The sequence below is a fragment of the Hylobates moloch genome, unplaced genomic scaffold (assembly GCF_009828535.3).
Source record: "Hylobates moloch isolate HMO894 unplaced genomic scaffold, HMol_V3 SCAFFOLD_11, whole genome shotgun sequence".
Classification (NCBI taxonomy): Eukaryota; Metazoa; Chordata; class Mammalia; order Primates; family Hylobatidae; genus Hylobates; species Hylobates moloch.
In genome coordinates this window covers 42,304,042-42,322,619 of record NW_026652286.1, presented here as the reverse complement: position 1 = coordinate 42,322,619, position 18,578 = coordinate 42,304,042, and the positions used below count along the sequence as shown (strand labels likewise).

General features: G+C 38.9%; 1 protein-coding gene across 1 annotated transcript; it reads right to left on the bottom strand.

Moving 5' to 3' along the window:
- Positions 1 to 13,649: 13,649 nt before the first annotated feature.
- Positions 13,650 to 18,363, bottom strand: LOC116477338 (olfactory receptor 52H1). Its single transcript, XM_032168054.2, has 2 exons — positions 18,277 to 18,363; positions 13,650 to 14,627 (listed from the first exon to the last, which is right to left on the bottom strand). The coding sequence occupies exon 2, from the start codon at positions 14,613 to 14,615 to the stop codon at positions 13,650 to 13,652; it is 966 nt and encodes a 321-aa protein (XP_032023945.1). The 5' UTR covers positions 14,616 to 14,627; positions 18,277 to 18,363.
- Between the last annotated feature and the right edge of the window lie 215 nt (positions 18,364 to 18,578).

The window sequence follows — 18,578 nt, the reverse complement described above, 5'->3', positions numbered from 1 at the left end:
GCAGGCCTAGTCTTTACAATGCAAGAAGGGTGTCAACTCTCTCAGGATCTGGGAACATCTGTCCCAAAACCACAGGGCACGCACAACACGTACCTTAAGAAGACAGTTAAGAAACACAAGAAATTCTTGTACTCAAGTTGTGGGCTTTACTAGCACACTTCCTCTTGGACAAGTTTCAGGGACAACTCCCCCAGATCATCCACATCCACAACAAACATTTCTATTTCCATTTCCTCCCATAAGCTACATAAAGGGGAGGAAGAGGAAGCTGAGGATCCCTTTGCACCCCCACCCTCCCACCTCAGCCTCTGCCCTATATCTTATTCTTGGCAGGAATAGCCGCACCCTTCTCATCTGCCACCTGCGTGTTCTGCTATCTTGTCTTCCCAGCCCCTGGCCCCATATCCTAGCCACACCAGCTCAGCTTCTTCTGCAAGTTGAGAGTTTAGCGAAGGACAGCAGAGGGAGAAGTAAAGTGGCATCTCTATTCTTCCTGAGTTTCCATGCACTGGCCTGGCTCTGGGCTGGCTGTGGCTCAGAGTTCTGGAGCATCTTTTTGGGGGTGATGCTACTGCAGAGATGTTACACTATCTTGTGCTTCTTTCTAGGATCAGGAAACCCATGTGTAAAAAGGAAAAGGTTACATAGATCTGGGGCTAGGAACCAGATTTTCTGAATGCTAGTCCAACATTGTTTCTTCTCCCGGATTCTTAGCCTTGTTCCTCTCTTGTTGCAGCAGGAGAATTTAGGAATCAGAGAGACCGAGGGGTTGAGGAGGATACTTATTATTTATTATTTAGGTGCACTGGCCCAGTCAGATTAACATCCAAAAAGACCGAGTCCCGAACAAAGTCTGGTTACCTTTTAAGCATTTTGTGGGGCAGGGGGAGATCTATGCAGGGGGAAGCATATTACAGAAGCGAAAAACAAAAACAGTTATTCAATTGAGACATGCATTACCTCATTTCTTACTTTTCAAGGAAAAACATGTTTTACAGCTTGAGTTGATCTGCCTAGTGTCCTTGCAGCTGCACAGCTAGAGAAACAGGGTCTCCACAATGCCTGGGAAAGGGAGAGATAAGGTGCACTAGCCACAGAAAAACAGGCAGTTAATTTTTTTTTTTTTTTTTTTTAGACGGAGTCTCGCTGTGTCCCCCAGGTTGGAGTGCGGTGGCACGATCTCAGCTCACTGCAAGCTCCACCTCCTGGGTTCACACCATTCTCCTGCCTCAGCCTCCCGAGTAGCTGGGACTACAGGTGCCCGCCAACACGCCCAGCTAATTTTTTGTATTTTTAGTAGAAACGGGGTTTCACCGTGTTAGCCAAGATGGTCTCGATCTCCTCACCTTGTGATCCGCCCGTCTCGGCCTCCCAAAGTGCTGGGATTACAGGCGTGAGCCACCGCACCCGGCCAAGCAGTTAATTTTTGAGGGACTTCAGCTCTTTCTCTTCCTCAGGGGGAATGGGGTTTTCTTACATACAACTGAGTTTTTGCTTACACATTCTTTAATTTCTTTTAATTCCTGCTTCATCGACAGTAGTTTTCTTCTTGCTGGAAGGAGCTGCCTGTGCCACTCACTCAGATTCTAAAGCTCCGTTTCATTCTGGGTTTACATTCCTACTCTAAGGGTGTGCTTGTCCTGGCTTTATTCATACATGCATGCTCCTAGGGGCCTCAGTGGTGCAGAGACCTGCACAAACCAGCTTCAGACTGAGACTGTTACCATTTGCTACTTCCTCCCCCCATAGGGTTCCAGGCTAGAGCTCACACTGAGGTCACCACCTCCCTCATCTTTGTTCTGTCGATCCTTCTCAAGGTGACCCTGGCTCCTAAGGCCCATTCTGCTAAGAGGGGTTCACATACTACAATTTGTCTAAGACGCTTGAGGGACAAGGTATCCCCTCCAGGTTAGAGAAGAACATCAAGATACATATTAAGTGCAGGTGGATGCTCTAGAGAAAAAATAAAAAAGGCATAGTATGAGTTCAAGAAATGAATTTGTTCAGTGTAGGTGTGCTGTGTGATAAGGTGGATCAATCAACAACTTAGAACCATCGTTTAATCAGAATATATGGTCCTTACCCTGATTTTGGAAGATAGAGGGGAAAGGGAAACATAGCAAAATGCTACATTTTTTCCTATTTCTGTTTATTCCCACTTCAGCACAGGGGTAAAATCCAGGGCAGACTCTAAAGTCAGATTATCCAGGTTCAAATCCTAGATCTGCCACATATAAACTGTGTGACTTTGGACAAAATTCTCAACTTCTCTGTGCCTCAATTTCCTTATCTCTAAATTGGGTATAAAAACAAATGCATCAGCTTTACATGGAACATTGGAAGGATTAAATAAAATGACATGTAAAACAATTACATAGGACACAACATTGCCTATAACACAGTAAATGTCCAACACTTTAAATGTTATCATTATTATCATTAGCAGTGTTCTTTTACTCCTTGAATTCGTCCCTTTAAAGCCTCTTTCCATTGCATTCTTAATTCTCAGTTTCATAATCTGATAGTCTTTTTTTTTTTTTTTTTTTTTTTTTCTGAGACAGAGTCTTGCTCTGTTGCCCAGGCGCAATCTTGGCTCACTGCAACCTCTGCTTCCCAGGTTCGAGCAATTCTCCTGCCTCAGCCTCCCAAGTAGCTGGGATTACAGGTGCCCATCACAGGCCCAGCTAATTTTTGTATTTTTAATAGAGGTGGGGTTTCACCACATTGGCCAGGCTGGTTTCGAACTCCTGACCTCAAGTGATCCCCCCACTTCGGCCTCCCAAAGTGCTCAGATTACAGGTGTGAGCCACTGTGCTTGGCCTTAGTCTTTTAATATATCTTAATTTTTTAAAGATGATTTGGGAACTGAACTAGAATATTTGGAAGCAGAATAGTCCCAAATTTAAAAAAAAAAGGCTGAAAGGCAAGATGAAAGATTCAGATTTGATCAAAAAAAGAACTTTCTTTGCCAATAGAGCCACAGGAATTAGTCTGGTTAAAAGACTGCTTCTATATGAAATGGGAAATGTGGTGTCATTGTTCCTAAGCCCCAGCTTTCTATATCACTCTGACCTGGGATGAGGGAGAGGTGACACCTCGGCCCCAGTTATCAAGCTTAATTTCTGCACTGGCCATCAACTACATGCTCTCTTTCACACTCCAAAGTTGTTCTCTGAAGAAAAAGTCTGAGAAACTCATTTTCGTCAGTTCAAAGAGGTTTCCTGGGGCATTTCTTGGGGTTTTGGCACGTTTAACCTTCAGTGTTTGGCTCATTGTGGAATGAATCCAGTGGGGTTAGCTGAAGAGGCCTTTGCAGAAGCCCCAAACTGTGGTTAGGGTGTAACTGGTCTTGGCTGAGGAATTCCTATGGCTGATGGGACAGGGGCTTCTCACCTCTCTGCTGTTGGAGGTGAGATTAAAAATGAGGAATGAGCATCCCGTCTCCATCCATCCAATCCTGCTTCAGTCCCTACTGCCTCAGCATCGCCATTCAGCTAATAGAGCACCTGGGAACTAAGGGACTCCAAGATGCTCCTTCGGAAAGGCTGAGAGAGGGCAAATATGGGGGAGAAGAATTTATGGGTCTCTTCTGTGAGCACTTCAGAGGGGATGGACTCTGAGCCCCAGGCAGATTGATGTTCTGCTAGTCTCAGCTGTGAACTGTTAATGAGGAATTAGCAGACAGTTGAAGTTACATCTCTACGGATTTTTCTGGACCCCAGATTTACATGCCTGGCATTCTCAGGACCTGGGGAAAAGTGGAGACCGAGCAGGGAAGTCTTTGCAGAACCACTGGATGGGGCAGCAGCAAACTCAAATATATAAGTGCCTTGCTGTAAACAAACGACAAACCCAGTCACCATCTGGAAATTGACAGCTGTCATTCTTTAGTATTGTTTCTGCCTCTTAGCTGTATAAAGAGGCAAAGCAGCTTGGTGGAAAGAGTGTAGACTTTTGAATAATGCTTCGCTACTGTGTTTTTTACAGGGACAAAACCCAGTGCAGAAGAGCCCTCTTGAGCACTCTCCTTAACTCTTCTGCACTGAGTTTTTTCCCTGTACAATGAAGATTAGGCCATCTTCCCCAAAATGTGGTTATAAAGATTAGTGTAACATTCATAAAGCATCTATTGGGGTCCCTTGAGCTCAGTAGAATTGACACAACATTATACAAGGTAAGTGACTTACAGTCAGTTAGAACACATACTCTGCCTGAGATGCCTGCTGGAGCCACACATTATACACATTACTGTTTTCACAATACCTTCCCTTCCTCAAAACAATGCACACCCTCCCATTGAGGGCAATATAGTAGAATGTGGTAATGGCAACTCTTTCACAATCACCCATGGTTTATGTTTGTTTTTAGTCCTTAGTTTGAATGAACTTCTTTGTATACAATCACAGAACAAATTCACAACTTATGAAAAGCAACAACAAACATATTACTATAAAGTCGTGGTCATGTGTTTTGATATTCCAGAATAGTACATTAACCCCCTCTCATATTGAGCCTTTTCCAAGTGGTAATTATGGTGTGGCCCAATAAACAACAACCAGCCCACTGTTCAAATGTCATGACTTAGTTCTGGCCTTCCTCAGTGAGGAATCCAGCATTCACTCCCTCTTGTTACTGGTAGCCTCTACCCAGAACAGGTTGCCCATTTTCCAACGACATAACTTTACATATTTAGAAACTAGTTAATGATAAGGAAGTCCAACTCACAGAACAAATAAAGCTCACAAAGTGTTTTTCATTGCAACTTGATGAATACAGACATGGCTAACGTGATAATTATTTTTTAAATGTGTGATTAGAACATGACAGTGATGTGAAGGAAGAATTATTTTTTCGACTTTCTTGATGACAAACCTAACTCTCAACCTTACATAAAATTGTGAAAAATACAATATCAACAAATGCAGTTTAGGGTTTAAGTTTGGTGTAAAAGCATGTTCTGGTGGAATAGTAACAGGTACAGGTAAATATTACTTAGCAAAAGTAAAAGTGCTAGTTTGCAAAATTAAATAACTTACACAGAATGTAAATCAACAGGTTTTCAAGGAAAAAAAAGACAATTAAACTGAATAATATATTTAGTGCTTTAATAAGAATGGGATTATAACTAGTTTAATGTGCTAAATACTAGATTATTCTCTTGTGTAGTAACATGGAAACTGATCAGAAACAGGAGTTGCCGCCTGATGAGGAGCAATAGCTATTAAGGTGAACATTTCTATTGAGATGTTTGCACTGTGGGATGAACTTTCAGTGTTTCTGCAGAATCAGAAACCTGTTTGGTTCTGCCAGATTTTCTTACCTGGCTATCTTTGTTATTTTCAATATTCTTAATATGTCATGTAACATGTTCTTTCATAGTAAGTAAGTTTTAGAGGCACATATTGAAGTTAGAAGTTTGGAAGAACAGAATTTGTATAGAACAATTAACATATTTTTATAATAAAAATTTTCAATAAAATAATTGATGAGCTTATATTACATATCTGTAAAAAGTTATCACTATATACCTTGCTAATTTAATAGAATGTTTTGAATTTCATTTCCTATCCAAAAAAATCCACACATAGGAAGTTCATGAATTCAGAACCTAATTTTTCATTGAAGAAAAAAAAATGAGTTTGGCCAGGCGCAGTTGCTCATGCCTGTAATCCCAGCACTTTGGGAGGCTGAGGTGGGTGGATCACTTGAGGTCAGGAGTTTGAGATCAGCCCAGCCAACATGGTGAAACCCTGTCTCTACTAAAAATACAAAAGTTAACCAGGTGTGGTGGTGTGCGCCTATAATCCCAGGTACTCAGGGGAATGAGACAGCCAATCGCTTGAACCCGGGAGGGGGAGGTTGCAGTGAGCTGAGATTACACCACTGCACTCCAGCTTGGGTGACAGAGCAAGACTCCGACTCAAAAAAAATAAATAAATAAGAGAAAAGAAAAGAAAAGAAAAAAGAATATAAAAAATGAATTAAACTATAAATATATAGGATAAATTGTTGAAACTGGCCACTAATTAAGCATTGAAGATAAATTTTTAAAATATAGCCTGCTTGGCTAATTTTTAAAAATATATAAAAATAATTGTCTTGAAAATGACAAAATTTCTCTAAAATCATTTCTTTTGGTCCTATTAACAGACCTTTGGGAGAGAAGTTATCCTACTACAAACATTAGAAAAGCGAAAGCTAACACAAACACACACAAAAATAGTTTAATTATAAATTATACATTATTGCCTTCAAGTAGCATTGTCATCAGTTCAACCTGAATTAGATAAATTAACAAGCAAGATGCAAGTTCACTTACATAATTTTAAAGGTTGACATAAATTGTATTCTTTCACCTGTGTGTCTAGACTTTCAAGATGGGGCTTTCACTATTTTACTTATAACTTTTTTGTTTAACTATAATTGCAGAATGACAAAATCTCATGTGTCTAATATAAAATCTAAGTCCTCTACATCAATCGCCCATATGCACACTTTCAAAGAACAATGTATGCAATTTTGGGGAGTATTTTAATTATTTTCTATGTTTTCTTATACTGGTTATACTTACTGAAAACTTTTTATGTCTTTCAAATATAATAGTAAAAGCAAGGCTTGAATTTTTTTGCAACTCTGTAGTGATTAATTATGATAAGCATTTTTTCATATGTTTGCTGGACACTCATATATCTTCTTTTGGGAAATGCCTGTTCATATCTTTTGACCATTTTTAATGGAGTTTTTTGGGTTTATGCTTGTTCAATTGTGTAAGTTTCTTATACATTCTGGATGTTAGACTTTGGTCAGATGCATTGTTTGCAAATATTTTCTCCCAGGCTGTTTGTTTGCACTATTGACAGTTTCTTTTACTGTGAATAATCTATTTAGCATAATTAGGTCCTACTTGTCAATTCTGGGTTTTGTTGCAATTGTTTTTGAGGACTTAGTCATAAATTCTTTCCCAAGGCCCATGTCCAGATGGTGTTTTCTACGTACTCTTTTAGGATTCTTATAGTTTTAGGTCCTAATTTAAATTTTAAATTCATCTTGACTTAATTTTTGCATATAGTAAAATGTAGGGTTCCAGTTTCATTCTTCTGCATATGGCTAGCCAGTTATCCCAGCACCACTTATTAAATAGGACGTCTTCTCCCCGTTACTTATTTTTGTCAACTTTGTTGAAGACCAGATGACTGTAGATATGTGGCATTATTTCTGGTTTCTCTATTCTGTTCCATTGGTCTATGTGTCTGTTTTTATACCAGTACAATGCTGGTTTTGTTACTGTAGCCTTATAGTATAGTTTGAAGTAAAATAATGTGATGTCTCCAGGTATTTGTTCTTTCTCCTTAGGATTGATTTGACTATTCAGGCTTTTTTTTAATGCCACATGAATTTCAGAAGAGTTTTTTTCTAATTCTGTGAAAAATTAAATTAGTAATTTGATAGAAATATCATCAAATCTGTAAGTTGCTTTGGTCACTATGACCATTTTAACAATATTGATTCTTTCAATCCATGAGCATGGAATGTTTTTCAATTTGTTTGTATCGTCAGTGCTTTCTTTCAGCACTGTTTGCAGTCCTTTTTTTTTTTTGAGACACAGTCTCACTCTGTCACCCAAGCTGGAGCGCAGTGGCATGATCTCTGCTCACTGCAAGCTCCACCTCCCGGGTTCACGCAATTCTCCTGCCTCAGCCTCCCGAGTAGCTGGTACTACAGGCGCCCGCCACCACACCCGGCTAATTTTGTTTTTGTATTCTTAGTAGAGATGGGGTTTCACCGTCTCTACAGCCAGGATGGTCTCGATCTCCTGACCTCGTGATCCACCCACCTTGGCCTCACAAAGTGCTGGGATTACAGGCGTGAGCCACCACGCCCAGCCTTGTAGTTGTTCTTTTAGAGATCTTTCAACTCCTTCATTGGCTGTGTTTCTAGGGGTGTGTGTGTGTGTGTGTGTGTGTATGTGTGTGTGGCTAATATAATGGGATTGTGTTCTTGCTTTGGCTCTCAGCTTGGACATTATCAGTATGTAGAAATGCTACTGATTTTTGCACATTAATTTTGTATTCTGAAACTTTAAGATGTTACTTATCAGTTCCAGGATCCTTTTGGTGTAGTCTTTGCGGTTTTCTAGATTAAAAAAAAAACATATCATCATCAAGGAGACATAGTTTGACTTTTTTTTTTCTCTTTGGATGCCTTTGTATGTTTCTCTTGCCTAATTGCTCTGGCTAAGACTTCCAGTACTATGTTGAGTAGAAACGGTCAGAGTAGCATTCTTCTTCTTGCTCTAGATCCCCAGGAAAATGCTTCCAGCTTTTTTCTGTTCGGTATGATGTTGGCTGTGGGTTTGTCTTAGATGGCTCTGTCATTTTGAGGTATATTCCTTCAATGCCTAGTTTCTCAAGGGTTTTTATCATGGAGAAATGTTGGATTTTGTTGAAAGCTATTTCTGCATCTATTGAGATGACTCTACAATTTTTCTTTTAATTGTTTATGTCATATGTTTATGCATATGACTGATTTGCATATGGTGAAGCAAACTTGCATCCCAGGAATTAAGTGTACTTGATCATGGTGAATGAAATCCTTGACGTAGTACTGGTTTTCATTTGCTAATATTTTGTTGAGGATTTTTGCATCTATGTTGATCAGGGATATAGGCCCACAGTTTTTTGTTGTTGTTGTATCTTTGCCAGGTTTTGGTATCAGGGAAATGTGGCTTCATAGAATTAGTCAGAAAGGAGTATCTTCTTGATTTTTTGGAATAGTTCCAGTTGAATAAGTATCAGCTCTTCATTGTATGTCTGGTAGAATTTGGCTATAAATCCATCTGGCCTAGGGCTTTTCTTGGTCAGTAGGGTTTTTTATCACTGATTCAATTTTGCAACTTGACATTGGTTGGTTCAGTGTTTCAACTACTTCCTGATTCAATCTTGAGAGATTGTGTGTTTCCAGGAAACTTATCCACTTCCTCTAGATTTTCTAGTTTGTGTGTGTAGGTGTTCATAAGAGTCTCTGAGGATCTTTTGTATTTCTATGGGATTGGTTATAATGCCACTTTTGTTTCTGGTTATGTTTATTTGAATCTGTTTTTCTTTTTAAATCTAGCTAGCAGTCTATTAATCTTGTTTATCCTTCCAAATAACCAAATTTTGATTTTGTTGATTCTTTGTAAGCCTCACATTATTCTTCTGAACACAGAAGTTACCTCTATGGTCATTGATATATGACACAAAGCGTATGGTCAGGAGATCGAGACCATCCTGGCTAACATGGTGAAACCCCATCTTTACTAAAAATACAAAAAAATGAGCTGGGCGTGGTGGCACCCACGGAATAGAACCCACTTGGTCATGATGTTTTATGTTTTTGATGTGCTGTTGGATTCATTTTGCTAGTATTTGCGTGAGGATTTTTGTGTCTATGTTCATTAGAGATATTTACCTCAAAATAATAAAAGGCATATATAAGGAACCCATAGCCAACCACATACTGAGCAGAGAAAATTTTAAAGCATTCCCTCTAAGAACTGGAACAAGACAAGTATGCCAATTTTTATTACTCCTATTCAATATAGTACCGGAAGTCATAGGCAGAAAAATCAGGGAGGAGAAAGAAATAAAAGGCATCCAAATCGGAAAGGAAGAAGTCAAATTATGTCTCTATGCTAACAACACGATTTTATATATACAAAACCCCAAAATTCTGTCAAAAAACTCTAGATTTAATAAATGAATTCAGTAAAGTTTCAAGATACAAACCAACATACAATAATCAGTAGCATTTCTATATACCAATAACAATAAAGCAGAGAATCAAATCAAGAAGGCAATCTCACTTACAATAACTACCAAAAAAACATGCCTACGAATATATTTAACCAAGGAGGTTAAATATCTCTACAAGAAGAACTACAAAGCACTGATGAAAGAAATTGTAGATGACACAAACAAATGAAAAAATAACCCTTGCTCATGGATCGGAAGAATTAATATTATTAGAATTGATGGATACATTAAAAGCCTGTACTTCACCACTATGCAATATGTCCATTTAATAAAACTGCACTTGTACCGTTTGAATTTATACAAACAAAAAAGATACTAACGTAGCAGCTAATATTAAAATAGCATTTTGCAATCTGCAAAGCAAATTTACCTACATTTCTTAATCCTACTCATCCTATGAGCTGAGAAAGATCACATATAAAAACTAAAGTATAGCATAACAAGCAAAAAATTTATATAGTCATAGAAATAAATGAACCCTCCTCGGGAAGAGGGTAGAAAAATAACAGCAGATGATTAAGCCAGAGACAGAGGGTGGAAGGAGGAATAGGAGACTAGACAGACATCAGTTTCTTTTTCACTGGGGTTTCTTGGGCTATTTGTCTTTCATGAGAGCCATTCATGTGTATTAGTGAATAATCATGGGTTTCAACACCTACCAGGATGAAAGGAGTATGTACCTTTAAATTATCTCAACTCTGTATCAATTTATTTATTATTCCTTTCATAAACTTAAAAAATATTATCTCTTGGTCAATCCGTGTTCTCAGCAACATGATAATAACCAGAAGAGAATAACAGAATACTAGAAAATCTTCTGGTATCTGTGGGCACTTTTATAAATTGGCACAGAGAGCAGAATTCTCACACAGTCCGATGTGGCTTAATTTTAAGTAACTAGAGTTCACATTGAAGTAGACGGTACAATGGTGGTTACCAGACTGGGGAGTGGACAGGAAAAGGGAAGATATTAGTCAGTGTTCAAAGTTTCAGTTAGACTAGAGGAATATGTTCTAGTGATCTATTGCACCCTATGGTGGCTATAGTTAATAAAAATGTACTGAATACTTCAAAATTTCTAAAAGAAAAGATGTTAAATATTCTTACCATAAAGAAATAATAAGTAGATAAGGTGATGAATAACTTAATTAGCCTGATTTAATCATTCCACAATGTATACATGTATAATCACGTCACATGTGACCCCATAATATATACAATTTGTTTTTCAATTAAAAATTTAAAAATAACTGAAATGTAAATTAATTAAAACTTTAAAACACAACTAGAGTTTATAAAAACCATAAAAGTAGGCTCTGATCTTCCCAGATTTTTTTCCCTTCCTTTGGAGTCTATTTTCATAAGCATGAGGCTGTGTGTAATGAGAATATCACTGAACTGGGAGTTAGCAGATTGTATTCTAGCTCCATATTAATAACTTCCTTGCTGTGTGCCTTGGAAAAGTTATTTGGACTTTTTGATCTTCAGTTTCCTCTTCGGAGAGTGGGATTTGGACAGTTTCAGTTCCACAGGATCTGGCCCTACCCCTCCCCATCCCTCATGCCCTATCGCCTCCATGGATCACTCTGCTGCAGCCACTCTGGCCTTGTTTCTATCTTCAATTCATGTCAAGCTCTTTTCAGCCCGAGAGTATTTTCATTTGCTGTCCTCTCTGCCATTGGCCTCCAGGCCAGTTTTAGTCCATCATGTTATTCAACTTTATTTTTTTCATTTATTATATTAATATTTTTAAGCAATGAACTAATTTCTTTGTTTTATTGCTTATCACTCTCCCAAGAATATAAAATCCATGGAAGCAAGGCAGAGACTCTTCATAATCCCAAATGCTTAGAACAATATCTGAAATATAGAAGGTCCGCAATAAATAGTTTCCAAATGAATGGATGATATTCTTTTTTATAATTTTACTTTTGCTTTTAAGTTCTGGGATGCATGTGCAGGTTTGTTACGTAGGTAAACTTGTGTCATGGGGGTTTGTTGTACAGATTATTTCATCACCCAGATATTAAGCCTGGTACCCATTAGTTATTTTTCCTAATCCTCTCCCTTCTCTCATCCTCTACCCTCTGATAGGCCCCAGTGTGTGTTGTTCCCCTCTATGTGTCCATGCGTTCTCATCATTTAGTTCCCACTTATAAGTAAGAACACACAGTATTTGGTTTTCTGTTCCTGTGTTAGTTTGCTAAGGTTAATGGCCTCCAGCTCCATCCATGTTCCTGCAAAGGACATGATTTCATTGTTTTTTATGGCTGCATAGTGTTCCATGGTGTATATGTACCACGTTTTCTTATCCAGTGTAACATTGATAGGCATTTGGGTTGATTCCATGTCTTTGCTATTGTAAATATTCAATTAACATATACATGCATGTGTCTTTATAATAGAACTATTTATATTCCTTTGTATATACCCAGTAATGGGGTTGCTGGGTCAAATGGTATTTCTGTCTTTAGGTCTTTGAGGAATTGCCACACTGTCTTCTACAATGGTTGAACTAATTTACACTCCCACTCTCAGTGTATAAGTGTTCCTTTTTCTCCATAACCTCACCAGCATCTGGTTTTTTTTTTTTTCACATTTTAATAACAGCCAAAGAATGGATGATTTTCAAAACAGGATTTATTGGAGAAACTTTATTGTTCAAGTAGAATCTTACCTAAGTGCTTGATACACAAGCAAAACTAGATAATATCAGATCTGCTGTGATTGTGGAAAAGTAAGACAAGAAACTTCCTTCACATAAGCCTTGAGATGCACCTTAAAGCAACCTCTCGGAATCCAGCTCCTTAGGATTACCTCGGAAACCACTGGGATAGATCAAGTCTACATTTCATAACAGTTTATGATTATGCTTCTAAGTTCCTTCTTTGATCTCAACATATAGTATTTTCTCAGTTCCAATGCTTACAAAATTTGGATGCATTTTTCCATGGATGTGCTACTTTATTATAGTTTTCCCATCCTCATTCCCTCTCCTCACTGTAAAAATGTGTCTTGCAATCAAGGAACTGCAGTATATAGAACAGTGTTCCACAGATCCTCTAACTAGTATGGTTACATTTTTACTTTAGTTTCTAAATGTATAGAAGTCTAATCTGTGTACTGTGAGAAGTCCAGCTCTTGACTCAAATCTCCAACTGTTTTCAGGGGTTATGTTCTCCCAGTACTACCTCTGCAGCTCACTTTCTCAATGCATCTTGGGGCCTAGAAGCTACTCTCCTCTCCCAGCACCAAAGCCAGCAACCCTGCCATTCATTGATCAATATGCTAATTCACTCATTCCCTTCATAGCACTGCTGATATAACATTATTTTAGCAGGCTTGTACTGAAGGCTCTTCAATTTTTCATATTGTGTGTGTATAGGGAGGAAACATTTAAAGGGAATTACAGTGAAACATAAAAGGAAGATAATTAGAATCAAATGTTATCATTAATGTCCTAAATATCCATCTGATAATCCTCTCACTGAGAAATTTCTCGCTGATCTTTTTACTTTTGTTCCCTCTTCCTCAGTGTTTCTGTTTTACTTAACACACTCACTTATAATAGCTGCAAATCTCAATTTCCAAATTTTTATCTCTTTTTCAATTTAGAGTAATTTTGCTCTGTGTTTCCATCTCCTTCTTCCTGATCATATTCTGTACAGCCCCCTGTTTCACAAGCAAAGAGGTCATCAAGAATTTTTTTTTTATACATAGGACCATCATTTTCACACAGATCATGCCACATTCTTGGCACATGAAAGCAGCTTTAGGTAGTTCTTGCTTTAGATAGCATTTGCCATTTCACTCTTTCTACATTTCTGTACACTATAAACTTATCCTAGTAAAACATCATCCTGTACCCTTAGCAGAAAACAAAAGTATAACCTTATCTCTGATCTGCTTGGTCTTCACTCCGTAAACCATGGGGTTGAGTGCAGGTGGGATGACAATGTAGAGATTGGCAAACATGATGTGGAAGGTGCGAGAGACATTGTGTCCAAAGTGATGGGCAAGGATTGAGAAAAAGGCAGGTGTATAAAACATGAGGATGACACAGACATGAGAACCACAAGTGCCGAGGGCTTTCTGGCGGGCATCTTGGGAGGGAAGGCGAAAGACAGCACAGAGGATGAGGGCGTAGGAAACAGCAATGAGAATCACATCTGAGATGACCGTCATGATGGGAACACAAAAGCCATACCAGATGTTGATGGAGATATCAGCACAGGCGAGCCGGGCAACACTTATATGCTCACAGTAGGTGTGGGGTATGATGCGTGTCCTGCAGAAAGGCAGGCGTGTCAGCAAGAATACATCTGGCAGGATGATGCAGAAGCTTCGAAAGGAAAAGCCCATAGCACTCTTGATGATGGTCTTGGGAGTCAAGATGGTGGTATATCTCAAGGGAGAACGGATAGCTACATAGCAATCAAGTGCCATGGCCATCAGAATGGCTGAATCCAGGACAAAGCTATAGTGAAGGAAGAACATTTGTGTAAGGCATCCTGGGAATGTGATTTCACGAGCCCCTAGCCAAAAGATATTGAGTGTTTTAGGCACACCAGCTGTGGACAAGATGAGGTCAGTCATGGCCAGCATGGAGAGAAAGAAGAACATGGGTTCGTGAAGACTATGCTCCACCACAATGAGGTAGAGAAGGATGCAGTTTCCCACAACAGCTACAATGTAGATGATACAGAAGGGAATTCTAATCCACACGTGGAATTGCTCCAGGCCTGGGATCCCTACCAGAATGAAGGGTCCTGGATTGTAACTGCTCAGGTTGAAAATGATCATGGCAGATGCAGATGGCATAAATCTCAGCTCCTAAAGACAGAGGGTGATTAAGGATAGAGAAACTTGAGTAACTCTCAAACTTTCAACTAATTATCATTATTGCCTCCTGAAGATAAAGTGACCATATAATTTGTCATCCAAAATAGAACCTGTTTGAAATGAACAAAGGTTAAAATTAGTAATAATGGTAGCAACATGCATAAACCAAGATTGTTCCAGATACAAATAGATACATTATTAGACTACCTGAAGAGAATCTTTTCTTTCTTCTGACTTCCCCCAGTAGTTTACACAGCTTCTACAGGAAGCCTTCCAGACTGGTTACACACTTCGTTATACACTGTTCTCCCATACAAGTTAACAAAGTACAGAATACATTTTTTCATGGTGGATTATAGTTCATATGACCTTATGGACATCATTGTTTAGGATCTGCTTGCTCTGTCATTGTGATTATCTGTCTCTGCCCCCAAGACAACTGTTTGCTTCTCTTAAAGCTACCTGATGACTGTGGCTCTTAGATTTGTAAGATCAACAGCCCTTTATTGCCATCTAAAAACCTAATTCAGTTCAGCAAACACCAGATGAGTTCCTACACTATGCTGGATAACATGTGTAAGTCAAATTTAAACTAAAAAATTTCCTTATAGCTGAGGCTCACTAGCCTTTCTCCTCAAAAAAAAAAAAAATCAATAGTTTTCCAACACTTTATATACTACATAAGTGAATAATATTCTAATACTGTGGACTTAGTGACACTATCAGTCAAGGTTTCTGTCCAAAAGAAGGACTGCTTTTTTGTGAACACACATCTATTAGAGAGACACATCGACCCAAGACACATACTCTCTCAAACACATACCCTTAATACTTACATTCTCAGGCATATCCAGACCTACACTTACATTCTGTCATATATTTTGCCACCGTATATTTACCCATACATAATCTTACACAATTACAAGCCCCCGTCCTCCCATCTTCCCCCGACACATGTGCTGAGAATATAAACAAAGTGTTTCATAATTAGATTTTGTCACTGTCACAGGCTTTGTAAATTCCTAAAACCTCTCCACTGGTCCTATACCTTCTTTCTTCCCCAGTAATGCCTCTACCCACCCCTCATCAAACACCCCATTTCATTTACATAGAAAGATATTTTTTATACTTATAGATACTCCTATGTGAGTAGAAAGACACTACGTGTGTAAGTGCTACAGGTAATGAACCATGCAGCAAGTCCAGGGGCTTCCAGAATCAGGACTAAAATGAGGCTTGTGGTAGCCATATGCTTCATATTCCTCACCTGAGAAGGCCAAGAATCATGTTCAAACTTATTCCTATCCCTGCTTTTTATTTTCTTCTTAGGCCCAGCTCACAATATTTTCCATTCCTCAGACCAGAACTTATTTTCTCCACTCTTCTCTAGGCAAAAGAGACACATGATGCTTTTTCTTTATTTCTTACCTTTACTTATCTATAGGTAAAAACACCTTTCTTACAGCAACTCAAACTCTCCTCTACAGTGTCTTCACATTCTAGATTCTGAGAACACACTCCAGACTTCAGAGACTGGGTCACAGCCCAGCTCCCCATCTACTGAGGATTCAAGGTTTTCCTGCTTAGTCACTTTCATCTTGGTTCTCTTAACCACTGGAGCCATAGAATTCACCTGTTGCTAGCACTAGAAACCTGACTGGGTTGTTCAGCCTTCATGTTGAAAACTCCTCTTCTATGCTGTTCACATACTCAAACCTCATGTGAAAACTCCTCTTCTATGCTACTCACATACTCAAACAACATGTGGCATCAGCATCCTGAAACTATATATTAGTACTTTGAATCACAGCTCTCCCGACTTGTCTGAGGTCATCCTTTATTCATACATATGTGAGGAAAGGTTTTCTCAAGTTTTTGTATTTCCCTGAACTCAAATACAACAGATGTTCACGAAGTCATCCAAAAGCATTCACAAACACACACGGGTGCACAGACAGTTAACGCTCAGGGTTCTCATTTAACAATCAGACAAATCCACAATGTGGAAAAATCTACAACAATCTGTTTTCTTTTTTCAAGTCAATGCCATTAAAGGGGGAAGAGGAATATTAGATAAGGAAAATCCATTTCCAGATTAAAGTACATTTAAGAGAAAAACAAATAAATGCAGTGTGGTTATTTATTTATTTATTTATTTTATTGAGACAGAGTCTCACTCTGTCACCCAGGCTGGAGTGCTGTGGCATGATCTCGGTTCACTGCAACTTCCGCCTCCCCGGTTCAAGCGATTCTCCTGCCTCAGCTTCCCGAGTTGCTGGGATTACAGGTGCCCGCCACCACCCCTGGCTAATTTTTGTATTTTTAGTAGAGACGGGCTTTCACCATGTTGGCCAGGCTGGTCTCGAACTCCTGACCTCAGGTGATCCACCCACCTCAGCCTCCCAAAGTGCTGGGATTACAGGCGTGAGCCACCACCCTCGGCCTGCAGTGTAGTTCTTGATTGAGTTCTGTTTAAACAAACCAGGTATTGAATTCAATTAATGAATAGTTAGGGAAACTTAAATATGGACTAGGTATTGAGTGATATAAAGGAACTAGTGTTAATTTTATCAGCAATAACTATGATATTATGGTAGATACACATACATACACTCAGGCATCCACAGTATGTTAGCAAAATATTGGCACAGAGCATGTGCTCTGGAGCCTCAGAAAGCTAGGTTTCACAATTTAATACTGGTTCCACAATTTACTGCTATGTGAATCTGGGCAAGCTATTTAAACTATATGATATTTGGGTTCCTATGTTTTTAAAAGAAATTAATATTTCTAATTTTTATAATTATTATTAGGACAAAATGATACACAATGAAAAAAGAATTTTTTTTTTTGAGACAGAGTCTTGCACTGTTGCCCAGGATGAAGTGCAGTGGCAAAATCTTGGCTCACTGCAACCTCCGCCTCCATGGTTCAAGTGATTCTCCTGTCTCAGCCTCCCAAGTAGCTGGGATTATAGGTGCCCACCACTATGCCCGGCTAATTTTTTTGTATTTTTAGTACAGACAGGGTTTCACTATGTTGGCCAGGCTGGTCTCGAACTCCTGACCTTGTGATCCACCTGCCTCAGCCTCCCAAAGTGCTGGGATTACAGGTGTGAGCCACCACGCCCAGTCGAAAAATATTCTTTAATATAGTACCTGAAACATAGTAAGCATGTAACAAGTTTTACTTCTTTATATTAGGTTATATTTTATATCATTAGTATTATCATTAACAGCCAGACCACACAGTGGAGAAGAGAACAGAAATAGCAAGATGGATAAAAATTAACAAGAGCACCCCTGGGCATACACACATACCAGCACACTTAATTCTACATTTCAAGTTAGAGTTATGGACTCTCGTCACATGTCTAAAACAGAAATTTCCTAACACTGCTAACTGTGGTCATACTTAACCCAGCTGTATAATTGTCCATCTGTTCTGATCTTTTGATGCTTATTCAGTGGAGCATATACACAAGTATTGGAGATCAGGACCTCAGTTTATAAATGGGAGTTGCTCAGGAAAGAAAATTATAGTGCCCAGTCCATGGCCCCTAAGAAATAGAGCCCTGGCTTTTCACTCACTTTCTCTAAGTCTTGTCCCAATCAAACCCCTTCAAACAGCCAATACTCACCAAATCTTGGGGATCAGGCCAAAGGGAAAGAAGAAAGAATGTGTTGACATAATCTACAAGAGAGCAGACACACCAACCAAAAAAAAAAAAAAAAATGAGTGGAAGGAAAAGGAAGGACGTTAGAGAGGTTGATTCCCTGTCCATTTATTTTCTCTGATCACTCACTGCTCCTTGTGGGGAAAAGGTAGGTAGTTAGGGGATTAGGGACTCTGACATGCCCTCTTCTCATCCTCAAGGGAAGAAGATGAAAAAGATTCTACTAACCTTGTTCATGCCTTTGAGTTAACACTGCCTTAGAATGC

Bases quoted from the DNA above. Each gene is read 5' to 3' on its own strand.
- LOC116477338 (XM_032168054.2), bottom strand. From the start codon at position 14,615: ATGCCATCTGCATCTGCCATGATCATTTTCAACCTGAGCAGTTACAAT.